This window comes from Lolium perenne, chromosome 7 (genome assembly GCF_019359855.2).
Source record: "Lolium perenne isolate Kyuss_39 chromosome 7, Kyuss_2.0, whole genome shotgun sequence".
NCBI lineage: Eukaryota > Viridiplantae > Streptophyta > Magnoliopsida > Poales > Poaceae > Lolium > Lolium perenne.
The window spans coordinates 176,553,503-176,580,534 of NC_067250.2; the positions used below are offsets into that span (position 1 = coordinate 176,553,503).

The following is a 27,032-nucleotide window of genomic DNA, read 5'->3' on the forward strand; positions in this document are numbered from 1 at the left end:
GCTGTCTGGACCATGCCTTGGCATGGCTGCCTCACTTCCTTGTCCACAGCCCCCCTTCCCGGGGGCATCCCCGGAAGGAGACCATGGGCAGCTCCTTGCCCTGCTTGTCTTGTTCTCCTTGACTTGTTCATTTGTCCTGGTTCGCCTTTTTATGATAGCGCTTGTCCGCCACTGGGGTGCCTACGTCAAAGGGTAAATCCTAGCATAGTTACACCTATTTCACCGTGGTACATACCTGACTTACTCATCGTGATCGTGACTGGGGCACCATGGGATGTAGTCCGCGCGCCGCAGCATAATCTTGAGGACCCTCAATCCCATTGAGCCGATAGTTTCTAATGATTTAAAATGAATCGGGTTCATGGCTTCACTTATATACTCTCTTTTTTAGTTGTAGTACACACAAACAATTCATCAATGAAATAATATTGGTGGAACTTCAACATGTGTTTGATAAGCATTCATATGGGCATTACATCCTAACATAGAGATGATGCAACACATCTCTCTTATACTCCTCAAGAAAGGGAAAACTCCAAGCAATCTTGAATAAGAATCAACAGAGTATAGCCTTAATTAATTTGACATAATGTTTGAATATCAAATATGCTACTTTGAATAAACAAGCTAGATTATCACACTTTTACATGATACTTATAGCACATGTATTCACTTTATCCCTAGTGAGGCATCAAAAGAAAGGTAAAAACCATATAGTAGATCTTGAATTTGTTGTCACTATTCAATCACTACCACCATGCTACCCCATATAATACAGACTTCTCCCCACATATGCTCTTGCATATAAGTTGAATCAGAACCAGTACTTAAAAACGGGTTACATGATTTATATCTATCAATACATTTTACACATAATAGGTTCCAATATCATATATCAATATCATAGAATAAAGATCCACCACATAGGAATTACATATATGACCATAATCATGTTGGGCAGCTCATATGGTACTAGATCTATGAAGAACAAGTGAAAATATATCAAGCTACTGCCACAAACCCATAGTCCAGAGGTGGACTACTCCCTCTTCATCACGATGATGATGGTGGAAACGTTGGAGAAGGTGGACACCACTCCGGCGCTGGCTCTAGCGGAGTTTCCCTTTCCAATCTTCGCTGATTCTGGCTCTGTTTTAGTGTTACGGTGTTTTTGCGGCGCTCTCCTCGAGGAAGCCTCGGGAAGTCCTTGATATAGGGTTTTTTAGGTCAGACAGAGTCCGTGGCAAAAGAATCATGCAGATCAGATAGTTGAGGGGGGGGGGAAGAGCATGGGTGGCCCGCCCCTAGCTGGGCGCGCTACATGGCTCTTTTGGCCCTCCTGGTCCATCTCGTGAGGTCCAAGTGCTCCAGACGCTTCTCTTGATGAAATATTGACACCCCCAAAGTCCTAGCTCCATTTGACTTCATTTAGATCCTTGAAAGCTAAAATACACAAAACAAGTTTTTCCTGTCCTACAGAGTTATAACCAAAATAAAGGGGATCATTGGTAAATCCCAAAAAATCAATATAAAACATGGATATAACATCATATGTTGCAAATATGTGTCAACAAACTACAAAGTTCATGCATGCATTTTACATGCATCAACTTCTCAAATGTATCTACCTTTCCAAGTACTTTACTCAATGATTTGCTCCGAAATCTCACCATAGTTGTGTAAAACTACTGAATCTAACGTTGTTTTTAGCAAAAGTCTTCTTTCTGTCTGTTTTCGCACGAAATAAAATCGAGGAAAATACCATGCAAGTTTTTCACCAAAACAAGGAGCATAGGCTTTACATGGCTCTTTTGGCCCTCCTGGTCCATCTTGTGAGGTCCAAGTGCTCCAGACGCTTCTCTTGATGAAATATTGTCACCCCCAAAGTCCTAGCTCCATTTGACTTCATTTAGTTCCTTGAAAGCTAAAATACACAAAACAAGTTTTTCCTGTCCTATAGAGTTATAACCAAAATAAAGGGGATCATTGGTAAATCCCCAAAAATCAATATAAAACATGGATATAACATCATATATGTTGCAAATATGTGTCAACAAACTACAAAGTTCATGCATGCATTTTACATGCATCAACTTCTCAAATGTGTCTACCTTTCCAAGTACTTTGCTCAATGATTTGCTCCGAAATCTCACCATAGTTATGTAAAGCTACTGAATCTAACGTTATTTTTAGCAAAAGTCTTCTTTCTGTCTGTTTTCGCACGAAATAAAATCGAGGAAAATACCATGCAAGTTTTTCACCAAAACAAGGAGCCTAGGCTTTGGAATCACACGAGGGGGGCCGCGAGCCCAAAAGAGCGCAGGTGGCACGCCCCCTCAACTATGGCGCCACCTAGGCCCTTTCGGCCTTGGAGGGTCATTCCAGCCTCTCCTTTAGCGCACCCCATATGTACCTGCAAGGCATAGGTATCCACAAGGAGGGACCCTTTGGAGAAACAAAGCGCCACCACATCCACGTTCGTCGTTTCAGGGGTCAGATTGGTCCTGCTCTCCACGTCAGAGAAGGGGGATTTCGAAGTCTTCTCCACCATCATCGTCACCAACGTCATCACCAACAACCATGTGATCACTCTCCATCATCATGCCTGAGTAGTTCTCTATAGGCATGTGAGTTGGAAGGGGATTGGATGAGATTGATCATGTAATTATCCATATGTATCGAGATTTGAGGTGTTTGTCTTGAGGATATTCTTGTATGAGTGTTGGTACACCTTTGCTATGTTTAATTCTTGTTGCTAGGGCCCGAGTGACATGATTTCAGTACTAAATTTCTATTACCCAATCATATATATGAGTTTGGTATCTATCTGCAAAGTGTATTGCCTATTATTGTGTTGAACCTGCGAACCCTAAATTAACAGTTAGGGAAAACAATAGGAATCTACGATAGGTTGAGGATATTGTGTGTTCATGAAGTGTTAATGCTTTGTTCCGGGCTATTCGAAAGGATAGAACTTAGTTGCCTATAGTTCCAAGTTGGCCCCGGTGAATGGGCATGCAGGACAATAAATATTATGCACATTCTCTTTGATGGTATGCATAACTATATTTGAATCACACACCTACACACAACTGAATTAGAGATAAATGTCATGTTATTAGGATTACACTATATGATCAATACCACATGCAACACCCCGCTATCACCTCATGCCTACGCATTTAGTTGTTGAAAGTTACACATCACTACTTCTAGTGAAATTTGGAAATTTGTTGCTATTGTTTACTACTTGTTTTACTGCTTTGAATCAAATGCTATAAATCACCACTTGTTTTACGGTTTTGTATCAACCTGTGAAAAATTTACACCATTTTCTTGCCACTAGTATGAGCGAATCAATAACTAAAATATATCTAGATAGGAAAATATCAGGATGAACCCAGGTGCACGTGCAACCGTTTTCCCCAATATTAGAAAAAATGCTATCTAAAAATCTAAAAAATAGAAATAAAAAATTTCATGTACATATTATGTTGATATTTACTTGTGTAAGTTTTCACGAAAAAATACGATTGTATGTGGCCTACACGAAAATGTGTACAAATGACATTATAATGATTGGCTGCGTACTATTAATATAAATAGGGAATTCCTTTTTCACATTTATGCGTCTTTTTTATGCCAAAATATGCACAAATAAGTGTCAACATAGGATATACATGCGTGCATTTTTTCAATTTTTCCTAAAACTTTAAAATAGCATTTTTGGAATTTTTCATAATAGGATGCACGTGCTCTCGGTTAACGGAGTCCGCCTTCCTGTCTAGATACATCTATATTACTGACAACTAATATAGGTCGAAGGGAGTACGAAAATGTACCTATTTGACAAACTCTTGTAAATTAGGAGTCTTTCTCTCCTCTCACGCATTGCGGCTTTTATTTTGAGGAGCTTCCCCCTTTATTTCGAGGGGAGTCCACCATATTACGCCTTGTTTACCACTCCGGTACTCTACTCCCCGTCGCTCTCAGATCCTCGGATACGTCGTTGTCTTCTCCGGACATCCTCTGAAGGTTCAATCTACTCGATCCCCCACACCCTCACCTGGTTCCCCCTTGCGAAATTAAATTGATATTGTACAATTTTCTTTCTCCCTATCGGTACGAATTTTAGGGTTTAACATGCTCGGGGTCCCAGGAATCGTCCTCGCCATGCCTCCCCAGATGCTGGCGTCAAAGACGGTGTCGATGTGCACCCCGCAGACGACGCAGGGCACTCACGTGTTCGACATCTTCGGGTACATCCAGCACAGGAACATGGCCGTCAGCAATTACATAAGGTCCGGCTCTTTCTCCATCGGCGGTCATGACTGGTACATCGTCCTCTTCCCCGATGGAATTAAGAAGAACCCAAATTGCATCGTGATAGCTCTGTTTCACCATGCGAAGGGTGCCGCCAAGGTGCGGGCTTCCTATGACCTTCGGCTGGTCAACCAGACCAGCAGGTTGGGATCCTCGGTGCGAAAACAGACGATGGAATTCGACACAGTCCATCTATTTGCTACTTTATTGTGTAGAAACCGGAGTGAGTTTGAGAAGCTGACCTACATTCAGGATGATCGCCTGACAATCGAATGCAATGTCACCGTTTTCAAAGAACCGCATGTGTCTGAAACCAAATCGTTCCCTGAGATCGAGGCGCTACCGTCCGACTTAACTGAACATCTTTGCAAGTTGTTTCACGAAAAAGAGGGAATGGGTGTTACTTTCAGTGTTGGAGGCCAGACCTTTGGGGCTCACAAGGTCGTGCTAGCCATGCGGTCACCAGTATTCAAAGCAGAATTCTATGGGCCGATGACGGAGGCGAGGGCAGAGTTGGTGACCACTGACCAGGCTGAAAGAAAGAAATGCATTGCTCCATTGTCTCTGCACATAAATGTGTCTTCTTACGAAATTAATGTTAGAACCTTGACGGGATTCACTCGCACCAATTTGTTGTGGGATAGAAATGTGCAACAAAGAATATAATTATCCATACACCTCAATATCATACATATGTCAGAACAAATATCAGAAGATAGGCAATACAAGAAGAATCTTTATCTAACAATATTGATTAGGATGAACACAAGCTAAAGCAGTGTCCCATCCATTTTTTTGGAAAAACGGCATAATTTATTAATAGAAAATCAAGTTAGATGAGTAAACAAACGTGAAAACTAACTACTTTATGCATAATCATGAAATGCTTGTATGCAGGGGCGGGCCTAGTTCAATTCAAGGGTATTCAAATGCATACCCAAATTTTTTGACAAAAAACTACGTATATATAAGGGATTTGTATTTTCGTGCCCCTGGTTCGTTAGTTGTACTCAGTTTTCCCCAGCCTCTTAACTTTTCCTCAGTTTTCCCCTTCCTCTAGTTTGAAACCCCTCGGACAGGAGGGTTGCCGTCAGGTCAGAGGCCTTACCGTTACCGTTAATCTGACGGGTGGGGCTGCACAGATCGAGGTGGGGCTGCACAGAGGGCAGTTCCTCTCTAACCGTCTCGTGCTGACGGGTAGCCATCCATTTTGTCGCTGACGCGTGGGCCGTTTTATTTCCTGATTGTATACGCGGTGCTGCCAATGACAAATGGGACCGCTCTATAGGGCTGCCGCAGCCAATGACCAGTGGGGTCGTCTATTTTTCAAGAAAATACATATATAACCGCTCTGTGTGGCTGCCGCAGCCAATGACCAGTGGGTTCGTCTATTTTTCAGGAAAACACATATATTACCGCTCTGTGGGGCTGCCGCAGCCAATGACCAGTGGGGTCTTCTATTTATTTAGAGAAAATTATATATTCCCGCTCTGTGGGGCCTCCGCAGCCAATGACCGCTGGGGTCGTCTATTTATTTAGAGAATATCATATAGAGCCGCTCTGTGGGGCCGCCTCAGCCAATGGCAGGTGACTATTTTCGCAACTTAATCTAAAGTGAATCTTATGCTAAACATGGTGCTTCCCGACGGTGACCTAGCAGTGGCGGCGAGCATAGCCGTTCTGACCATGCCGATATCGGCATCGTTTGGAGGCTGTGGTGCTCGAATCATGGTGGAAATTGCGATATAATTTTTTAAATGCATAATATATAGCTAGATCTCTAAATCGATGCATATGAAGCTACATATATATTCTTGGTCATAATTCCCTTATCTAAAGGGGGTGGATGCATGGCTTCACGTTGTCGTCGCTTTCATCGTCAGTATCTTCGTCGTCCGAGTAGTAGTACATGTAATATTAATAGAGTCCATTTATTGCCTAATTCTTTCATGAAAAAATTTAGGTGGAATTTTCATGCAAGATGTCTAAGGCTATCATAGTGTCTGGTATTATGCACGGCGTATCGTATGCAAGTGCAACCTGCAGGGTGGTAATTTTTGTTTTATTTGCAAAATAGCAATTTTTCACCATATGTGTTGGCACCATGGTTATTAGTTATTAGCTCCGCCACTGATATTATGACATAGTCTGGAAACGAAACGGAGGGCGAAATACATGTAGCCCCCATAATTAATCACATGCATCATATATGTGGGAATGCGGACGTACCTTCTTGACCAAAGGATCTTCATAGACGACGATGAAGAACTCCTCTATGATCAATGGCAGTGTTGACGGTGGTGGTGGCAATGATGATAATCCACGTGGAAGCCATGGCAATGGATCAAGTGTATGTGAACGAAGAAGAGAGAGGCAGAACCTATATTGACACAAGGGATGGCCGTTGTGGGTGTTTATAAGGGAGAGATGACCGTTGTAGGGGTTTACACAATAAATTAAGGAGGAGGTGACCGTTGTGGCCTTGTGGGGGTTTACACAATAAATTAAGGAGGACATGATCGTTGTGGGGGTAGTCATCTAGGTTTTGTGTTTAGTCAAACTTCCCTTTAAACTTTGACCACATATATAGGAAAAAGTAGTAGCATTTATGGCACTAATTTAGTATCCCGAGATCCCTTCAAATGGTAATTCATGATAGTTTATCATTTTACCGTAATGGCTACAAGAAATGGGTGATTGTTCATCATTTTACCGTGAAAAGTAATGCCTAAAAGAAATGGTAATTCATGATAGTTTATCATTTTACCGTAATGGCTACAAGAAATGGGTGATTGTTCATCATTTTACCGTGAAAAGTAATGCCTAAAAGAAATGGTAATTCATGATAGTTTATCATTTTACCGTAATGGCTACAAGAAATGGGTGATTGTTCATCATTTTACCGTGAAAAGTAATGCCTAAAAGAAATGGTAATTCATGATAGTTTATCATTTTACCGTAATGGCTACAAGAAATCGGTGATTGTTCATCATTTTTTATGTGGAAAGTAATGGCTACAAGAAATGGGTGATGGTGTATCATTTTTTGCGTGGAAAGTAATGGCTACAATAAATTGGTGATGGTGTATCATTTTTTGCGTGAAAAGTAATGGCTACAACAAATGGGTGATGGTGTATCATTTTTTGCGTGAAAAGTACAAATCGGTGATGGTTTATCATTTTTTGCGTGAAAAATAATACCTAAAAGAGTTTATAATTTATCTCGTGAAAAATAATACAGAAAACCAAACTTTAGCGTACTGGGTAACCGCCCTTTAGCATACATAGAGGGTGGAAGCTAACCGCCGACACAGAGAGAGAGAGGATGGTGGCCCCGACCAGAGAGAGATAGGGGTTATCCTGCCCGTTAAATCATACGATCAACGGTCGGCGGGCACGATCCGCGTGACATGGGCTAGATCAATTAGGGCAATGTTGGGCGTCTGTGAGAACTTGTGAAGGAGAGGGCAAAACTGAGTAGTATCAAGAAACCAAGGGCAAGTGAGTAGTAAACAGACTAAGGGATTCAAATATGAGATTTAAAAATGAAAAATACGTGTTTTGTACAATGAAACCCATCTTGGCCTACCTCAAACTATTTGCAATACGAATATACATGAGTGTGAAAATTATGGCCTCATTCAGACAAAGTATGTTTTGGGGAAAGCTGTTTTGGGTAGGGCTTATTGTGGAAAACCATGCACCTTCATAGCTACTAGGTGATTTGAGAAGTGGCAATTTATGGTAAAACTTGATTTATCTATGATTTGAGAAGTGGCAACTTGTGGTAAAGACTCCATGAGTAAGTGCCACTCTTTTTTCGTAATTTTTTGCACATTAAATAACTCATTTAACTGGTTAATCCTATTTGTTGACTCTCTGTTGACCAGCCACTTGAGGGTAAAACTGAGTATATTGCACTAGCCAGTATTAGCACCCAAGGGGAAAACTGAGCACACAAAAAATGCTAGTATATGACTCGAGGGTATACCTGAGTATATCTAAATTTCCAAGGTTAGACTCGAGGACGCGTGTTGCGGTGCAGAAGTGGAAGACGTGCCATTGTTGACGCGTGTCACGGTGCAAACGTGCACTAGTGGACGCGGGTCGCATTTAGGACGCGTAAGCCCCTCTCTCCCTCCCTCTGCACACAGTACGTCTCATTCTCGCTCACGCACGAAACCACGCCTCTCACGTCCCATCAACTTCCGTACGAGCCCTGCCGGCGATGGAGAAGAAGAATGCGCCGGCGGCCATCGCCCCCGAGCCCGTCACCTCCGAGCCCGTCGCATCCGAGCCCGTCGCCGCCGAGCCCGTCGCATCTGAGCCCGTCGCATCCGAGCCCGTCGCCGCCGAGCACGTCGCCGCCGAGCCCGTCGCCTCCGAGCCCGTCGCCTCCGAGCCCATCGCCTCCAAGCCCGTCGCCGCCGAGCCCGTCGCCTCCAAGCCCGTCGCCGCCGAGCCCGGCGCCTCGGAGCCCGTCGCCGCCGAGCCCGTCGCCTCCGAGGGCGGCGCATCCAAGCGCGGCGCCTCCGTGAGCTGAGCCTCTCTCGTGGGTGACGGACCACTTCACAAGATCGGCGAATGCTTACTTGCGAATGAGGAGTACGTGGACGCCTACTCTGCTATGAGGCAAGTCTGTAGAAATTGGCGCTCAGGTTTACCTGAGCCCGACGTGCACCTGCACGAATGGATCATGGTAGACCACGCCCTTCCACGCGCCGCTGAGTTCACCTTCCTCCAACTCGGCACATCCCGCTACGTCACCATAGATCTATCGGAAGTTCGTGCAAGGTTCAAATTCCTCCAAATTCCTCCATATCTATAGGGTTAATATATTCTTATTTTCAGTCTTAGTGTTGAATGTTATCTTCATCAATATATTTTAGATACTACTTCGTCGGCTTTTTCCGTGGTGTCATCGTGCTTGCCCAGAAGAACCCGCCGCACAAGATACGGCTTCTGAACCCACTCACAAAGGCATCGAACACTATGTTTGAGGCGCATATGCCATCTGTTTTTCTGAATTCAGTCGCTGTGATCAAATCCCCGACTATGGTCTTCGTTTGCTCACATTACCCGAACGAAATTAGTTGGGTCGATGAGAGCACTCCAACTAAGGATATATATGAAGATTGGGGAGATGGTAGTTTTTCGATGGAGAACCATAGTTTGCGTTGCATTACCCCGTTCAATGGTGAACTGTATTCAATAGTTGTGGATAATTTTGAGTCCGGAAGAATAGTGTGCACCAATGTACAGTTGCAGCAGCGCGCGAGCACTGTCAAGATGGAGACACTAATTTCATTTCCACAACTTGGAAATGACAAGTTCTATCTTGTGAAGTCGGATGGTGATCTGCTGCTTGTGTTGTTGGACAACATGCTTTTGGAGGACCAACCATTGGTGTACCGTGTGGACACTCAGAGCCGCTCTCTCCATCCGGTTAGTAACATTGGCAGTCATGCCTTCTTCGTGCATTATATCCGGTGTATCTCCATCGACACCAGAGTGCACCCGACACTTCTACCTGACTGCATCTACTACGCCGATTTGGGTTATATCAGAGAGTACATTCATGATACAAAGGCCTGGGATGAGTGGCCACGATATGTGAATAGAATGGGAAACTACGGTCTGAGAAATGAACACAGGCCATACCGTCTGGAGGATGTATTGGCCGCATACTGCAGACGGAAGGAGTTCAATGAATATTTCATTGGGATAATGCACGGATGGGACGACGAAAAAATATATGAGCAATGAGGAATATTCTAGCTGGCCATACATTGCGTGCGTCTTGTATTTTTTTCATCTTAGTTTGTCGTGAACATTAACAATGTTATTGGCTGCTTTTGGCTGCTGTATGCAGTTTATGTATTATACGTTTTCTGTTTATGCTGCTGTGAATTTATCATATACTAGCTTCTAGATTTGCTGCCATATTGGGCAAAAAACGAGGGTCAAAAGGCAGAAATAGAGAAGCTTCTCTAGATTTGATACTAATTTGGTGAAAAAGACAGAGAGAGAAAGAGGGGAAAAGGTGCTCTTAAAAGGGAAAATGCCAATTTGGGCCGAGAGAGACAAAACTGAGCTCCTGCTCACGTGCAACCAAATGCTATCTCGTCATGTCCCACGCGGTCCCTTTCTACCAGCTCCACGCGACGAGGGCCCACACGACGCGGCCCCACACGTCAGCACGGAACGGTTAACTTAACGGGAATCCTGCCGTCTGAGCTGCTTCTGCGGGTTTCAAACAAGGACTTGGGGAAAACTGAGGAAAAACTAAGGAGCTGGGGAAAACTGAGCACAACTAAGGAACTGAGGGCACGAAAATAGAAATCCCTATATATAATTCATAGTGGGTATATGTATGAAAAAAGAAAAGAATAAGTGACATAACACAGAGTATACTCATTCTAAACCAGAAGTAATCCAACTTCTCCATCGTGGGATTCGTGGCCCAACTAAGTTTGGCCCATGTCCCACAGGCACGCGCAGCGCCAGACTTCGAAAACTAAATCGTCTCGTGTAAGTTCCACTTTCCGATAGCCCTTGATTCCCCAACGAACTCTCGGTCGACTGAACCCTAGACGGCGGCGACCAGGCGACGAAGGAATCACCACCACGCTGCGTTCGTACCTCCGACCTCCACCGCTCATCATCTCCACGACTCCACGCGCTAACTTCACGCGCTAACTTCACGCGCTGCTGCAGTCTGGTCGACCCCCACGGTGATCCATTGAACCTGTTGTTGCGTCTGGCATTGTATTTGCACCGCTAAATCACTCATAGATTACCCTGAAACTTTTTGTCGCCAGAATAGTCAGCAGATTGACCATAACGATATTATTTGGTTCTCTGTTTGGACCGCGCAGCTGCAGATACCTTGGATTGTCTGAAATTCTTAACCATTTGTTGAGGTACAGTAAAAATTCAGGCCACCTTCTGTTCAATTCCGATTGAATTAGCTAGAAATTCAGTGCAAAATCTTACTGTTATAGAACTATATGATGCAAAAACTTGGCTTTGGAGGCTCAAACTGTTTCATAGAATGCATGCCAAAACTTAGCTTTGGAGAGCAAATTTTTTTTTGGACCCTTTCAAAATTTGAATACACACTCGCAAAATCCTGGGCCCGCCGCTGCTTGTATGTTTTGTCGATGTGTTATCTCTGTACTTTATGCATAATCATGAAAGGTTTGTATGCTTTGAACATATATTTTAATATATTTTTATTTGTTCTAATAAATAAAACATAGCTTTTTTGTTTAGCGAGAAAATAAATAAAACATAGCACTAAGAGTTTCTTTTTGCGATTGCAGTATGAGTAAATATTTTACAATTGAAAATTATAGGGTCCGGATTGCGTCGTGCCCAGAAACGGAACTCCGAACGTGATCTCCGTATAATTTCCCACCCTTTTGTGTACGGTCCAGAAAAGGAAGAGCTTTCGTCGACTTAGGTCTTCTGGCCGTCTTCTCGGACTCGGAGTTTGTGCCGCCGCGGTTTCGATCTTGTGATTGTGCTCCCCTCATTACCTTCCGCCGCTTCAACTTCATTATCTTATCCGTGAACTGTCTCCGTCCCTGCGGTCGCCGTCTTAGAGACTCGTTCACCACCGGCGGAATTAATCGTCCATGGCTGCCACAAGGACGGTATCGACGTGCATCCCGGTGAAGACGCAGGGCAGCCATGTGTTCAGGATCTTCGGGTACAGCCAGCACAAGGGAATCGGCGTAGGAAAGTTCATCAGGTCCGGCGCCTTCTCCGTCGGGGGCCACGACTGGGCCATCCGCTTCTATCCGGATGGGTTCAGCCAAGGCAGCTCACATTGCATGCATCTCGGTTTATCTCGAGCTTTTGAGCAAGGACGCCAAGGTGCACGCATCATGTGTCCTGAGTCTGGTTGACCAGAGCACCGGGTTGGCTTCTTCGTTGCACAAGACCGATCCGAGGATGTTCAACGAAAATGACAGGAGCAAATTTGCTCCCCAAGAAGGGTCATTTATATCACGGCACGTGTTCGAAGCTTCGGCTAACTTACGGGACGATCACATGGAGATCGAGTGCGTCGTCACCGTCATGAAAGATGCGCGGGTGTCTGAAACCAAACCGTGCCCCAGAATCGAGGTGCCGCAGCCCGACATCACAGCGCATCTTGGCAAGCTGCTGGAAGCAAAGGAGGGGGCGGATGTCACGTTCAGCGTTCGCGGAGAGACTTTCGCGGCACGCAAGATCGTGCTCGCCATGCGGTCCCCGGTGTTCAAAGCAGAGCTCTACGGGCCGATGAGGGAGACGGCAGCAGAGCTCATACAAATCGAGGACATGCAGCCTCATGTCTTCAGGGCTCTGCTCCACTTCATCTACACCGATTCACTGCCTGACATGGATGGGCTGGAAGGAGATGACCACAGAGAGATGATCCGGCACCTACTTGTGGCTGCGGACCGGTATGCCATGGACAGGCTGAAGGTGGTATGCCAAGGCATTCTTTCTGAGAAGATCGATGTGCAGACTGTGGCAACTACGTTAGCTTTAGCTGATCAGCACAACTGCCACATGCTTAAGGATGTTTGCCTTGAATTTATCAACTCGTCCACAATGGATGATGTAGCGTCTACACAAGGGTTTCGGGATCTCAAGAAGAGTTGCCCCTCAGTCTTGGTCGATGTATTGTTGAAGATGAGAACGCTCAACAAATCATAGTGTTGAGCACCTAGCTGTAATTTTAGAATAATTTAAATAGTTATTATTTGTCAGTTCTGAAGCTGTATGGATGCTAGACTGCTAGACCAACTTTGCATAACACCTCCTACCTTTATCTGATCTTGGACTGAAAATATGATCTCTCCGGTTATCTATAGGCTTGATGTCCGCATTGAAATACATTTACTATTAGTACAGTACAGAATTTATCAGTTGTGTGCATCCTTAGTCAAGTAACCGATATCCAGATAATCTACATTAAGTAATAATGTAATATACATGTGCTGTTGTATGCAACTCACATATTTTGTTTGTTATTATAGGCACGCTTCAGCTGACAACCTGTATCTTCCCCGGGATGTATTCCCAACACTCTCATGTGCCTAAATGAATTCTTAGCTTCCTTGGACTTCCTTAGGTACTAATTCTGACTATCATTTGTCAGGTTGGTTCCATATTGGTCATGCTAAAATAGTAACTCCTGTCACTTCACTTTTATATACAAGGCCGGCCATTTGATCTAGTCTTAAGTCCCGTTGTCTTAAGTTTGACCAAGTCTATAGTAAAATCAACAACATATGCAATATCCAATCTATGAAAATATATTTCATGCTAAAATTAGTGATGTTCATTTCATAATATAGATATGTCTTAACGACCACTTGACAAACATTAAGACCATGTGACGCAGCTAATGAAAGTAGTACTCAAATGATAGTCAATCTAGCCACACTTGAGTAATAAGTATACAAAAAGTTGGCCTTCATTTTGGTTATAACACTTGGCACAAGACAAACCTTGTACTTCTCAATTGCACCATCACGCAACGACAAAGATGATTAGTCCTCTCGCATGTTTAGTTAGCTAAGATGTAATCCATCTCGCTACAAATAACTTTATGAGGGTACTACATATGCATAAACTTTTGAAAGCAAATTGGGAGTATCATCGCCACAAGGTAGACAATGAAATTGTCACTAAATGATTTCTCAATCATTGTCTCTTGTTTCTTATAGGAACTTCATTGTATTTATTCTAGAAATTTCATCATGTGGTTTTACACATTATTACATTTTTCCGATAAAGGGAATATATTAATATCAAAAGATACCAATTACATCCAGCCTCTGCAACAACACAACACCCTAATGGCAGTACGGATGCACGCAGCCAAAAAAGATAAAATAAAACAAAGAAAGAAAAGTCCCGCTATAGTATCCCAGGCCTAGCAATAGTAATACATCCACCCCTAGACAGCACCTGAAATACAGACTCTCCAAAAGTGATGCCTCCAAGAAGGGAACAGTGCACCAGCACCGTCGTCGCTCTATCAAAGATCTTAGGTTTTCACCCTGAAGATAGTCCCCGCTCCCAAAACAATGTCTCCAACAAGGTTATGGCCAGGCACAACCAGTTAAGACCAGACATTGGGTTTACACCCTGAAAGGTAGGACTCTGAACTTCACCTGTGTTGTCACCCTCACTTTCATACCACTGATGTGAATCCCCGAATAACAAGCAAGTTCCTCAACATCGAGGAGACTTGAACCTTCTTTAGCTAATCCCCAATCCCGCCTTCATGAATTTGTCTGCTTCTGACTTCAACATGGACCAAAAGTCTCTTGATGTCAACATAGAACAGAGCTTCGCGCCGCTCCCTCCAGAACCAAACGGTCGGAATAAAACCATGGGTTCGCGCGACCGAATACCACCCGATCCAGAGAACTCTAGGAAAAAAGATGCACTGTTCCATTCGCAGTCGGAGCCTTCCGGAACTCATCACTCCGGCTATATGAAGAAAGATCGGCATCCGGAACGTCTTCATCTTCGCGAAAGAAGAACCCTAGGACCACCACCATGAAAGCCGGAATGGCCGGCCCCCACACCGCTGCCATGGCAGGGATCCGCGATCCATCTTCCTCATCCAACCCGGTCGATGGAGGTCAGCAGCGATCCCGCTGCCGCCCTTTCCCCGCCGAGTTCCGCCAAACCACCGCATCTCCCGCCATGAACTAGGTGAAGTAGTTGAAGGCCACTGCCACTAGACCTGCCATCTATCGTCTCCGCCTCTGGAAGACCCCACCTCCGCGCGAAGGGGTGTCCATGGATGCGCCACCACCGCCCTTGCCTTTGGCAGCCGGACGCGGCCGCCACAATAGACCCTAACGGTGGCAGCGGCCAGGAGGAGGAAGATGGGCCGCCTCTTCTTGGGTTCGGGTCGTCGCCCGGAGCCGCCTCACGCGAGATGACCCGGGGCGAAGGTGGGAAGGGTGGAGAGGGGATGGGAGGGGCGGCGGTGCTAGGAGGGTGGAGGGTGGAGGGTGGAAGGGCGGCGGCTAGGTCAGGGAGGGGCAGCCTCGGCTAGGTTCACATTATTACATAGGAATGACAGGTTTAAGATTTACATAGGAGTCTTGTCTAGAAGTGCTAGGCACATGCATCTTTCATAGGAAAGATATCCTGAAAAAATGCAACATCCTTAGAATTCATAATCGTACCGACTTGACCTCATGTACGCGAGGTTTCACCACTAGAAATCTATATTCAACCCTATGATGGGCGTAGTCAAGAAATAAAAATCGTACTCATAGCTTTTACCCCAAAAAAATCCATAGTTTAATTGAAATGGCAACTTTATGGATTCAAACTCTAACTTAAACCCATTTGCAAAGAAAGTAAGAAGTAACCAGAGTCTTGTTTAGATAGGGCATATGCTACACAATCATCCCTGAAGTGAACTTCGGATCTACGTGTGCCAACACAATGCAAACTCTTTCCATTTATGACCGAATTACATGCACCCTACCATTTTACCATTCATATAATTGTTTTTGCTTGCAGCCCAAAATTGAGGCTCACCGAAGGCAGTGAACCTTGATTTTTTGGCCATGCCCTTTTTTTGCCATGTTTGCAGCGAAACAGATCACATGTTTTTGGCACTGAAAAAGGAAGATTGATTGAAATGTTGATATGAAAGAATTGGGATTCCATGATTATCCATGCATTTTAGGTTGTGTTTCATTTCTTTTAACAATGGAATCATTGATAGAAAACTTAAGGAATGGCATGTTTGATTCAAAGGATTTTCAAAGAAAAGGATTGAACCTTCCAAATAAAATTAAGAATTTCTTTCTTATAGTACAATCCTATAGGATTTCTAGAATAGGTTAGATCTATTGTTAAATTTCCTTTGTGTCTATGACAACAATGACATATAGTCAATCTCTATAGAAATTTCCTGTGTTTTTCTTGTGGTGCAACAAAATGACTGCAACTAATTCCTGCAATTTTGTTTCCTATAGGATTTCACATTCCATGACATGTTGTTCCTACCTTTTCCCGTTCCTTGCATTTAGAATCCTTTGAATCAAACAAGCCTAGTGTCTTTTACAGCTCATATTAGGCGGAACATATCCACGTGATCAAGAATTGATTATTTGAAAAATAAGGGTGTTTTACCTATCAAGATCAACCACTAGAAAAACAACGCATTTCGTGGTTTGCACATTGTTGGAGCAACGTCCATTTAATATGTTTGTAATTAAAGCCTAAAAAAAGTTAGCATCAGGTTAATAGAATGTTCAAATATTTAATTTTGTTACCCTCTTGTGCTTGAGTTACATGCACCCTACCATTTTATCCTTCACAAAAGAGGATTGGCTTGCAGCCCTAACTAGTAGTTCAATGAAGGAACTAGATTATTTTTTTTCAGGTCATGGGTTTTTTCTAAGTTTCTAGCAACACCAGATCACATATTTTGGCAATGAAAATAAGAAGATTTACTATTTGGGAACATAGTCCATAAAGAGGTAGTAATTCTTACGAAGGCGTGTAAATACCCTCACCAAATTTATGCACAAATGTGATAGTAACATCTTCGTATTATCATGGATCCCTTGTAGTACGTCACAACACACCAATAGGTATGTTTGTCACATAGATCGACATCTTGAGTAACATGTTCGTCAAACATTGCAAGAAATAGTATGTGGTTTCTATTAAATGGTAAATTCTAACCTTGAAAAACTACTGGTGGCATCATACTGTCCAAACGTAGTGCACAATATTCAAGCTCAAGGCAGGGACATGACTTCCGTTGGCCTTGTTGTTGTAGAAATCCTCTATTTAGCAATCAATTTTCAATTTTTATATTTCCTTCTTCATGTTAAGATGTGTTTGTACACATGTTTTATCTAGGTCCTGTATGAATTTCCATATCCCTGCAGTTTGCACCAATGTGGTTCTAGACTATATCCATGCCATAGTTTGTAATGACCGAAGTTTAACTGAAAGTGTTGTTCGTTTTTAAATAAAATCCACACTCTAACAGTCCCATGATCAAGGCATACAAGCCAATCTAAAGGCCTTCGATAGGTTTCGGTGAGGTATGCTCCATGCATGCACAGCAAGGTTAGCAGGTGCGATGGGGAGGGGAAAGTGTAGGTCAACTAGATCATCAAAAAGGCCCGGGAGGTCTCGGAATTCTGGACTTGTGCAATTTTTTCCAGAGAACTCAGCCTTCAATGGCTATCGTATGAATGGAAGATGCCATACAAACCTTGGTGGGCCTAGCAAAAATTCAAACGATAAATTGGTTATGCAACTTTTCAACGCTGCCACTATGATTACCTTTGGGGGATGGCACAAAGGCATCCTTTTGGTCCTCCGCATGGCTTAATGGACCCCTCCCCCAAATTGCATGCCCCTAATGGTTTTGAGGCTTCAAAGCGAAAGAATAGACCACTCTACCATGTTCTTGCCAACCAAAAAAAAAAATCACCGACCTCTTGATGCATAACTTCCAGGCTGAGCATTTCGCTTCATTAGTTCTCCTCTAGAGTTTGTTGCTCAGATTGTACTTACCCCTCATGTTCAAGAATACCTTCTCGACATGCTCCTTCAGTTATCTTGTCTGGAAGGAGCATACACGATTTAAGAAATTGTGCGCTATAGGACCAGACATGATTTAAACACCAATATAAACCCAGTTTCTTTGTGTGGCTTGCGGTTTAAAACAGGTTTTGAACTTTGGACCACGTATCAATTAGTGGACAGCCACATGAGCCACCTATTAGCTTTACCAATGTCAAGCTAAAATGACATATCATCCCTTTTTGAATGCCGCTATTCTAGGCTTTGTACTATTGTGGCATCATAGTTGTCTTGCCCATCTCTTCTGCAAAATCTGGGCTTTGGGCTGCCAATTGTCTACCACGTGATCGCCGATATGCCGAGTAACTCATCTGGTGGGCTCAAACAACGGGAATTTTTTTTTTTGCCACACTAGATTTTAACCATTTTGCTTTTGCCACTCTAAATTTTGACATCTTGTTTTTGCCCTATTCTCTCCATTGAGGGGCAAAGGCAAAAGAAAAACAACAACAAAAGGGGCAGAAGGGAAACAAAAACTTATTGTTTTCATTTTGGTTTTGCCCCACATGGGACAAAATCGATACATTACTGACGGTGCTAGGACTCCAAGTGCAGAGTGTTGTGTCAGCAGAGTATTTTCCCCCACAACAGTGACTCGAGGGTTTATATCGAACTCTCGAAGAACTGAGCAAAGAGTATTCTCTTCTATCTTCTTATAGTAATCCTACAAAGTAAAATAAAAGCCTTGTGTCCCCAACTCTACCGTGTGGTTGTCAAGCACAAGGTTTCGTGTAAGTAAATAAAACACAAGTAGAAATAAAAGCGAGTAAAACTAGATAAAATAAAGTAACTAAGTAAGAGCTGTAATGGGGTTGATTGTTTTTGGTGTTTTGGATGCAAATAAGAAAAGTAAATATTTTTATCTTTTCATATTAAAATAGTGCAGCAAATAGAAAACAAGATAAAAGCAAGATAACGGTGTTTCTTATGATAAAAAGTGGACCGGGATTCATGGGTTCGCTTGACTATTCTTTCTTTTAAATTGTTGTGGACAAATAGTAATTCATCAATGAGATATGAGGATGCAAAATAATAACATGTAAAAGATACACATTCATATGGGCATCACATTCTAACATAGAGATGATGCAACACATGTCTCTTATATTCCACAAGAAAGGGAAACTCCATTCAATCTTGTATTAAGATTAACAGAGCATAGCTATAAGTACTTTGATATGATGTTTGAATATCAAATATGATACCTTGAATAAACAAGATCATCACTTTTTTCGTGTAACAAACATAACACATGCATTCACTTCGTCCCTAGTGAGGTAGCAAAAGAAAAGGCAAGACCATAATAGATCAGGAATGTGTTGTCACTATTCAATAACTAAAACCATGCTACACCATCTAATACACACATCACCCCACACACACTCTTGCATATATGTTGGATCAGAATAAATACTTAAGAACGGGGTGCATAATATGCATCTATCAATACTTCTTACACATAATACGATCAGATCTCATAGCACAATATCATAGAATAAGGATCCACCACACATGTATTACAAATATGGCCATAATCATGTAGGGCAGCTCATATGGCACTAAGAACTATGAAGAACATGAGAGAAATAGATCACGCTACTACCACAAACCCATAGTCGAGAGGTGGAATACTCTCCCTTGATCATGGTGATGATGATAAAGACGTTGGAGAAGGTGGAGATCCCTCCAGCGGTGATCCCGACGGAGTTTTCCCCTCCAATCTTCTCTGTTGCAGACCTCTGTTTTTGTGTTTCTATATTCTGCGATGCTCGCCTCCCTAGAACTATTTGGGGCCATATATAGTGATTTTTAGGTCAAAATACGTCAGTGGGCGAAAGAATCAGGTCAATTGGACGATCGACGGTCGAAAGAAGATGGGTGGCGTGCCCAACATGTTTGGGCGCGCCACCTGCCCTCTTTTGGGCCTCAGGCCCATCGAGGTCTCTTCCCAAGCTCCAGGGTGCTTATCTTGATAAAAAAGTGACGCTCCAAAAATCCTAGATCAATTTGACTCCGTATAGGTCTCTGAAAGTTAAAAATACACGAAACAGAGTTTTTCTGTTCTACAGAGTTATAAACCAAATAAAGGGGTTCATTGATAAATCCCCGTAAATCAATGTAAAACATGGTATTATCATTATATATGTTGCAAATATGTGGAAATTCAATATGATAAAGGACAAAGTTCATGTATGCATTTTACATGCATCAATTACCAGGAACCAACGGGGCAAAAGCAAAATGTCAAAATTTAGAGTGGAAAAAGCAAAATGGGCAAAAACTAGTGTGGCAAAAAGAAAATTTTCCCTTAAACAACAACCACTTTAATCACTTGGAAAATTTGAAAAGAAACGAAACACAAGAGTCTTGGACAATATATTTTTGATGCATTAGTCCTCTTTCAAAGAATTATTGAGGAGGGTCAGAACTAGGGGTTCGACTCGCCTGCAAAACTGTTGTTAACTTGATCTGCCATCAATAGCATCCATTGGTGGTCCCAAAGGATCTCTTTGATGTCTTCCTCTTTACATTACTAGTATGCCGCCAGCTCGACGCACAACAAATAAGGCCATGGTCTTGAAACGCATCGCTACGAACCACACGTCCCGCGCTCCGGCGAGGGATAGCCATCCGGTGACGGCGAATCAATGGCGGACCCAGCCCAAATTTCTAGTGGAGGCCTTAGTGAGTGGGGGCCTTATTTCTTGGCTAAGTGGGGGCCCAAGTAGTAAAATAATAAGCTTCAACACTATAAAACCAAAAATTGACTGGGGGCCTAGGCCCCCACTGGGCCCAATGTGGGTCCGCCCCTGCGGCGAATGGAGGCGGTTGGAAAACCCCTCGTTGTACTTCCAACGACTGCGAGGCCATGGGAATCTTCTCGTCGCTGAAGCCAATAAGACCGTTGCTCGGCCCTAGAAAAAAACCAAGTGCCCTAGTGACTAGTGTCCTCGCCGCCACACCAGAAGACAAAGTTCGTGAGCCTGCTGGATCACCTCTTCAGAGGCAGCCAGAACCAAATTGATCTCCTATGTTTGTTGTTTGGTATGGTCTTGATACATAACCTTGTACTGGCGGAAATTGGAAACTGGTGTTCGATGATAAGAAGCTTTCATATGGAATCATGACAGTACAGTCACTGCGGCGCAACGCACCAGTGCAGGGTGGCAGAGTATGTCGAAGTAAGCAGGAAGGAAAAAGTGTAGTGGAGCACCTGCGCTCTGTGCACGCCTATCCGCACCATTCATTTTCGGATGGAAGGCCAGCTGCATGTGAGAATGTGTCCAAAGCCCAAACAGTAAGATTGACCTTTTTCCTGTTCCCACTCCCTGCCAAAACTCTGAACAAAACCATCTCTCTCTAAAAGTGTCTCTTCTCTCACCGTACTATCCTCTCTCCTTTACTCTCTCTCCAAAGATTACTTTTGTTTTCTAGTGGAAAGATGCATGCAACACACTCTCTTCTCTCTCACATGGCTGCACTCTCTGCAACACCGAAGAAAACAATGGTAAGAAAAAAAACAAATTTTAGCGGGACCAGATCTGCTAATCAGAAGTCATGCAATGGTAAAATGATGTACATGTGAGCCCATGCAGCTTGTCTCTACTCCTCTCTCATTTACTTCTTTGTCTTTATGTATGTGCATCAGTTTTTTTAATGTGCAAACACAGATATCACATAGTGTCAGTATTCACATGCAAACGTGCACTGTGCATAGGGTGCGCAGGGCGCACCTGCTCCAAAAAACCATCCTCAAGCAGGAAAGGTGATGATGAGTTCTTCCACTCCTAGCAAACTGAGCACGAGCACACGACATGCGCTGCACCATGGGAAACCTTGCCGCTTTGAAACATCACATGTTGTTAGGTCTCCTCGTCGACGTCCCAAGGCTAGCGGACACGATATTGCTCGTATCAACCGAGTCCTCCATGGACTGACTTGTCGAACTGCGAGCAGGCTACTCGGTGCACGTTGATGTATGGATAGGTAGTGCCAAAATGCGGCTTGCACGCGAAGAAAGAAGACAATGAGATCGATGGAAATCTGAGACTACCTAGCTGTAGGTCGTTGGATGTGATTGGATGGTAGATCAAGTCATTACTGTATAGCTACAGTAACAACTGTATTGTAGACGAACCGAGTCCCCATAACTAGCTGCTAGCGGGTGCCAAAAATTCACAAAAGTTATAATGATTTTAAGTTGTTTTCTTTTTTATTAGCGTAGGCTTCAGACCGTCTTGTTTATTTTTTTAATATAAAAAGTATTTTCTTGTTTTGCATTGTTCAGAAAAGAAAAGAGCACATGTTGTTGCTCAGTTAGGCAAGTCTGGGTCTGTCACATATCGTGATTCGGTAGTTGACTTGGTTTCTCTAGATTATACGAACACTATGTTATCTCGAAACGGCAAGTTTTTTACGCACTCTTTCCTTACCAGAGCACCAAACAATATTTTGTGTTCTTACTTAAAAAAAAAGCACGGAAACAATTTGCTGAATCTTTTCAAAAAAACATCCCTGGAGGTCCCTGCATAGGCCGCCGACTCTTGCTTGATGGGCTCCGTGAGCGGTAACCTTAAATATTCGGCCCAAACCCCTAACAGTGAAGTGGTGGCGGATGGGCAAGAATTGAGGGTCGTCGCCGCCTCGCCTTCCCCCAACAAATCTTGCCCCCCGCCGGCGCTGCCACCGCCGCTCCGCCTTCCACCAGCAAATCCTGCCCCCCGCCGGCGCTGCCACCGCCGCTCCGCCTCCGAGTTTTCCCTCCATCGCCCGCTTACTTTTTTCTGGAAGAATTCCGTCCCCACTCCCCTTTATCCGATCCGAATCTTTGTTCCCGGAGGAAATGGGGTCCGAATCCAGGAAGACGGTCTCGAGGTACACCACGAAGACGGAGAAGGGCTCGCACTCGTTCGAGATCTCCGGGTACAGCCTCACCAAGGGCATGGGCGTCGGCCGGTTCATCCGGTCCAGCACCTTCGCCGTCGGGGGCTGCCACTGGGCCATCCGCCTCTACCCCGACGGAGTCACCAACCCTTTCAAGGACTACGTGGCGGCCTATCTCGAGCTCATGAGCAAGGACGCCGAGGTGCGGGCTTCCTACGACCTCAGCTTGCTCAACCAGGACACCGGGTCGCCCGTCACCGTCAGCTCGGAATCGACCCCGAGAGTCTTCAAATCCAGTGACACTAGCCGCTTTGGCCCGCAAGGTGGATATTCCATACTCAGAAGCGAGCTGGAGCTGGATGAATCCTGCTACGTTCTGGATGATTACCTGACGATCGAGTGCGACGTTACTGTCGTCAAGGAATCGCGTGTGCGCGACAGCCCGGCAGAATACCAAGTCGAGGTGCCGCCGTCAGACCTATCCGATCACTTCGGCAAGCTGCTGCTGGACGAGGATGGTGTCGACGTGATTTTCAGTGTTGGACGACAGACTTTCCCGGCGCACAAGATCGTGCTTGCCGCGCGCTCGCCTGTATTCAGGGCGGAGCTGTATGGGCAGATGAAGGAGAGGACGGCGCCGAGCATAACCATTCGAGACATGCAGCCTTCTGTCTTCAGGGCCTTGCTGCATTTCGTGTACACCGATTCGCTGCCCGACATGGAGGATCTTGATCACGACGAGTACAGTGAAATTACCCGTCATTTGCTTGTGGCTGCGGATAGGTATGCCATGGACAGGCTCAAGTTGATGTGCCAAAATATCCTTTGTCAGTTCATTGACGCCGACACCGTGGCGGCGTTGCTGGCCTTGGCTGACCAGCATAACTGCGATGGGCTTAAGGATGCTTGCATTCAGTTCATGGCCACTTCAGATGAGATGGATGCTGTGGTGGAAACCCAAGGTTTTGCAGATCTCAAAAGGGCCTGCCCTTCTGTCTTGGTAGATGTGTTAGAGAAGAGAAGTAAGTTCGGCAAAGCATAGATATCTAGTACGTAGATTGTTTCCTTCTTATATATAGAGAAAAGCTTTGCTGGTTTGGTGGTTAAAACCTGGTTTCTTAATTATTGTTATATCTTCACCTTTCCCATTGAATTTGATGCTTGTCTCTGGTGGTAACTAGCAACCCGATGTCATCTCAATCCCAAAACAACTTGTTCATGTCTCTTAAGTAGATCCATATGAGAAAAACTGGCTTGGAATTGGCTCTGAGCAGTTAGTATATGGGTTATTCTTTCTTTAAATGATTACATCCTGTTTGTCTTGCTCCTTGTGCGCACCTACTTGTTGAAGGTATGGACCAAATATTCAAACATGAATGTCCAGGGCAATCGTTGTTTTATCTGGGGTTTCCCCAAATTGATGACTCAATCTATGCGGCACAGAAAATGCCCGTCTTTTCTCTTCATCCTCTGGACAAGGCCTATGATAGATTCATTAGAATGAGAGATTTGACCGAATTCAGATCTCCAGTTTCAGCTTAGCGTGGATTTTGAAACATATGCAGTTAATACTGTGTTATTTGTCGACAAGGTCCACAGACATAATTAAGAGAACATGTAACTGTGTGTCATGGATGATGTATGTTAGAATAACTGGGTCATCAGTCACCTTCCTTTCTGAAACTCAATGTCCCATCTGAGAAACAATAGAATAGATTGGTAGGGTAGGGTAGTGCCTTTCACGTACGGCAGGCCTCCTCTCTCTTTATATATGGTACACAATGGTACAAGGATACAGGGGTAGGTACAGGGGTATAATACAATACAGAGGTATATACAATAATCCTATACATATAGTTTATCACCCTCCCTCAATCTCAACCGAGCTATGAAGATTGAGATTGCGCCTACACGACAGAAACGAAGGGAGCGGTAGTGGCTTAGTGAAGATATCCGCTATTTGATCCTTGGAGGAGATAAACTTGATCTTAAGCAACTTCTGAGCAACCCTTTCTCGCACAAAGTGACCACCTCAATGTGTTTGGTTCCTGCATGAAAGACTGGGTTGGAGGATGGGTTGGAGGATAAGTACGTTGCTCCAATATTGTCACACCACAGAATAGGTGGACGAGTTTGAGAGACACCAAGTTCTCCCAAAAGTGCCTGTATCCAAATCACCTCAGCAGTAGCATTAGCAAGTGCTTTGTATTCAGACTCCGTACTCGAGCGAGACACAGAAGATAGCATAGCCCCTGGTTGATCGCCGATCATCAGCATTACCAGCCCAATCAGCATCAGAAAAAACAGATAAGAGGTCAGGAGACATAGTAGGACGTCGTAGGAGTAGACCGTCACCCAAAGTCGCCTGAACAAAGCGAAGGATACGCTTAACTGCAGCCCAATGAGTACTCCGAGGTTCATGAAGATATTGACACACCTTATTGACTGCAAAAGACAAGTCAGGTCGTGTCATAGTGAGGTATTGGAGGCCACCGACAATACTGCGATATCTGGTGGAGTCCTCAGCCGAAAGAGGGGTACCATCAGTGGAGGACAGCTTCTCAGAAGAGACCATCGGAGTAGGGGATGGTCCGTACTTCATGAGACCAGCACGCCGAAGTAATTCAGCAGCATACTTGCGCTGAGTGAGAAGAAGACGACGAGCCGAAATCTTAACCTCAACACCAAGGAAATAGTGAAGTTGTCCAAGATCCTTAAGAGCAAAGGAACCACGGAGCTGATGAATCAGGCGAGCAATAGCAGGGTCCGAGGAGCTGATTACTACAATAATATCATCAACGTAGACCAACAGATAAAGGGTAATGTCAGGTCACCGAAGAATGAACAGAGATGTATCAGGAGTAGAACTGGTAAAACCAAGACTGCCAAGGACATAACTGAGCCGAGCATGCCAAGCACGGGGAGCCTGTTTGAGTCCATATAAGGCATTGTCAAGACGACATAGGTGAGTAGGTTTACTGACATCTTCAAAACCAGGAGGCTGACGCATATATACTTCCTCTTCAAGAACGCCATGCAGGAAAGCATTCTGAATGTCCAGTTGGCGAAGATGCCAACCATGAGTGAGGGCCATGGACAACAGCAACCGAATAGTAGTTGTCTTGACAACAGGACTAAATGTATCTTCATAATCAAGGCCATGAAGCTGTTTAAATCCTTTGGCAACGAGACGTGCTTTATACCTTTCAATAGACCCATCAGATTTCTGCTTCACTTTGAACACCCATTTGGAGTCAATTATGTTGACACCTGGAATTGGAGGAACGAGACGCCATGTTTTGTTGGCTTGAAGAGCAGAAAATTCCACCTCCATAGCATCACGCCAATGAGGGCAGGCCATGGCTTCACGATGATCACGAGGATCTGTCATAGAGAGATCACCAATATGTGCTAACCAAGCAATAGTACCATCAGTCTGTTGCTTCGGATTACGTATACCTCACTGCAAATGCATGGTAACGCCAGGAGCTGTGACAGGAGCAAGGACTGGTGCAGTGTCACCAGTAGATGGCGGAGGCGAGGCAGCGTCGACGGAGAGAGGCGATGCAGCGTCGAGGTGCAGGGATCGCGATGCACCTGGAGAATCACCCGAAGGGGTACATGGGCCGACCGTCGATGGGCCGCGAGGTCGGTCTGGCGTGATGAGGCCAGTGTGATCCTCAACCAGCGATTGGTCTGCATGGGGGTGTAGCTCCGACCCATGCAGATCGATGTCAGAAGGAAGAGCGACGCCCCCTGTCTCGGCGTTGTCATCAAGAAGTTTGAGCCGAGCACCGCGATGTCGTCCTGCACCATGGTTAGCAAGCAGCAAAGGAGTATATGCAGCATCATCAAATTGGTTAGGACGGAGAGGAACTGAAGAGGAATTGGAAGAAGTAGTAGTGGATGGTAGTTGAGACAAGGGAAACACATTCTCATCAAAAACGACATCACGAGAGATATACATGCGGTTTGTGGGGACATGAAGACACTCGTAACCCTTGTGGAGAGAGCTATAGCAAAGGAAGACACATTTTTTAGATCGAAATTCGAGTTTGTGTTTGTTGTAAGGACGGAGGTTAGGCCAACATGCACAGCCGAACACCTTGAGAAAGGTATAATCAGGTACTTCACCTAGAAGGCGTTCAATGGGAGTTTTCATATCAATAACACGACTAGGAAGAC

The 27,032-nt window shown here is 44.3% G+C and overlaps 2 protein-coding genes and 1 pseudogene across 2 annotated transcripts; all 3 read left to right on the forward strand.

Annotated features, from left to right (window-relative positions):
- Positions 1 to 4,173: 4,173 nt before the first annotated feature.
- LOC127315703 (BTB/POZ and MATH domain-containing protein 1-like) lies at positions 4,174 to 4,989 on the forward strand. Its single transcript, XM_071824112.1, has one exon. The coding sequence runs from the start codon at positions 4,174 to 4,176 to the stop codon at positions 4,987 to 4,989; it is 816 nt and encodes a 271-aa protein (XP_071680213.1).
- A 6,973-nt stretch (positions 4,990 to 11,962) lies between these two features.
- On the forward strand, positions 11,963 to 13,031 carry LOC127315704 (BTB/POZ and MATH domain-containing protein 2-like; annotated as a pseudogene).
- Positions 13,032 to 22,582: 9,551 nt separating this feature from the next.
- Positions 22,583 to 24,000, forward strand: LOC127314758 (BTB/POZ and MATH domain-containing protein 2-like). Its single transcript, XM_051345286.2, has one exon. The coding sequence runs from the start codon at positions 22,807 to 22,809 to the stop codon at positions 23,887 to 23,889; it is 1,083 nt and encodes a 360-aa protein (XP_051201246.1). The 5' UTR covers positions 22,583 to 22,806; the 3' UTR covers positions 23,890 to 24,000.
- Positions 24,001 to 27,032: the final 3,032 nt, after the last annotated feature.

Coding starts and splice junctions, on each gene's coding strand:
- LOC127314758 (XM_051345286.2), top strand. CDS start 22,807: ATGGGGTCCGAATCCAGGAAGACGGTCTCGAGGTACACCACGAAGACG.
- LOC127315703 (XM_071824112.1), top strand. CDS start 4,174: ATGCCTCCCCAGATGCTGGCGTCAAAGACGGTGTCGATGTGCACCCCG.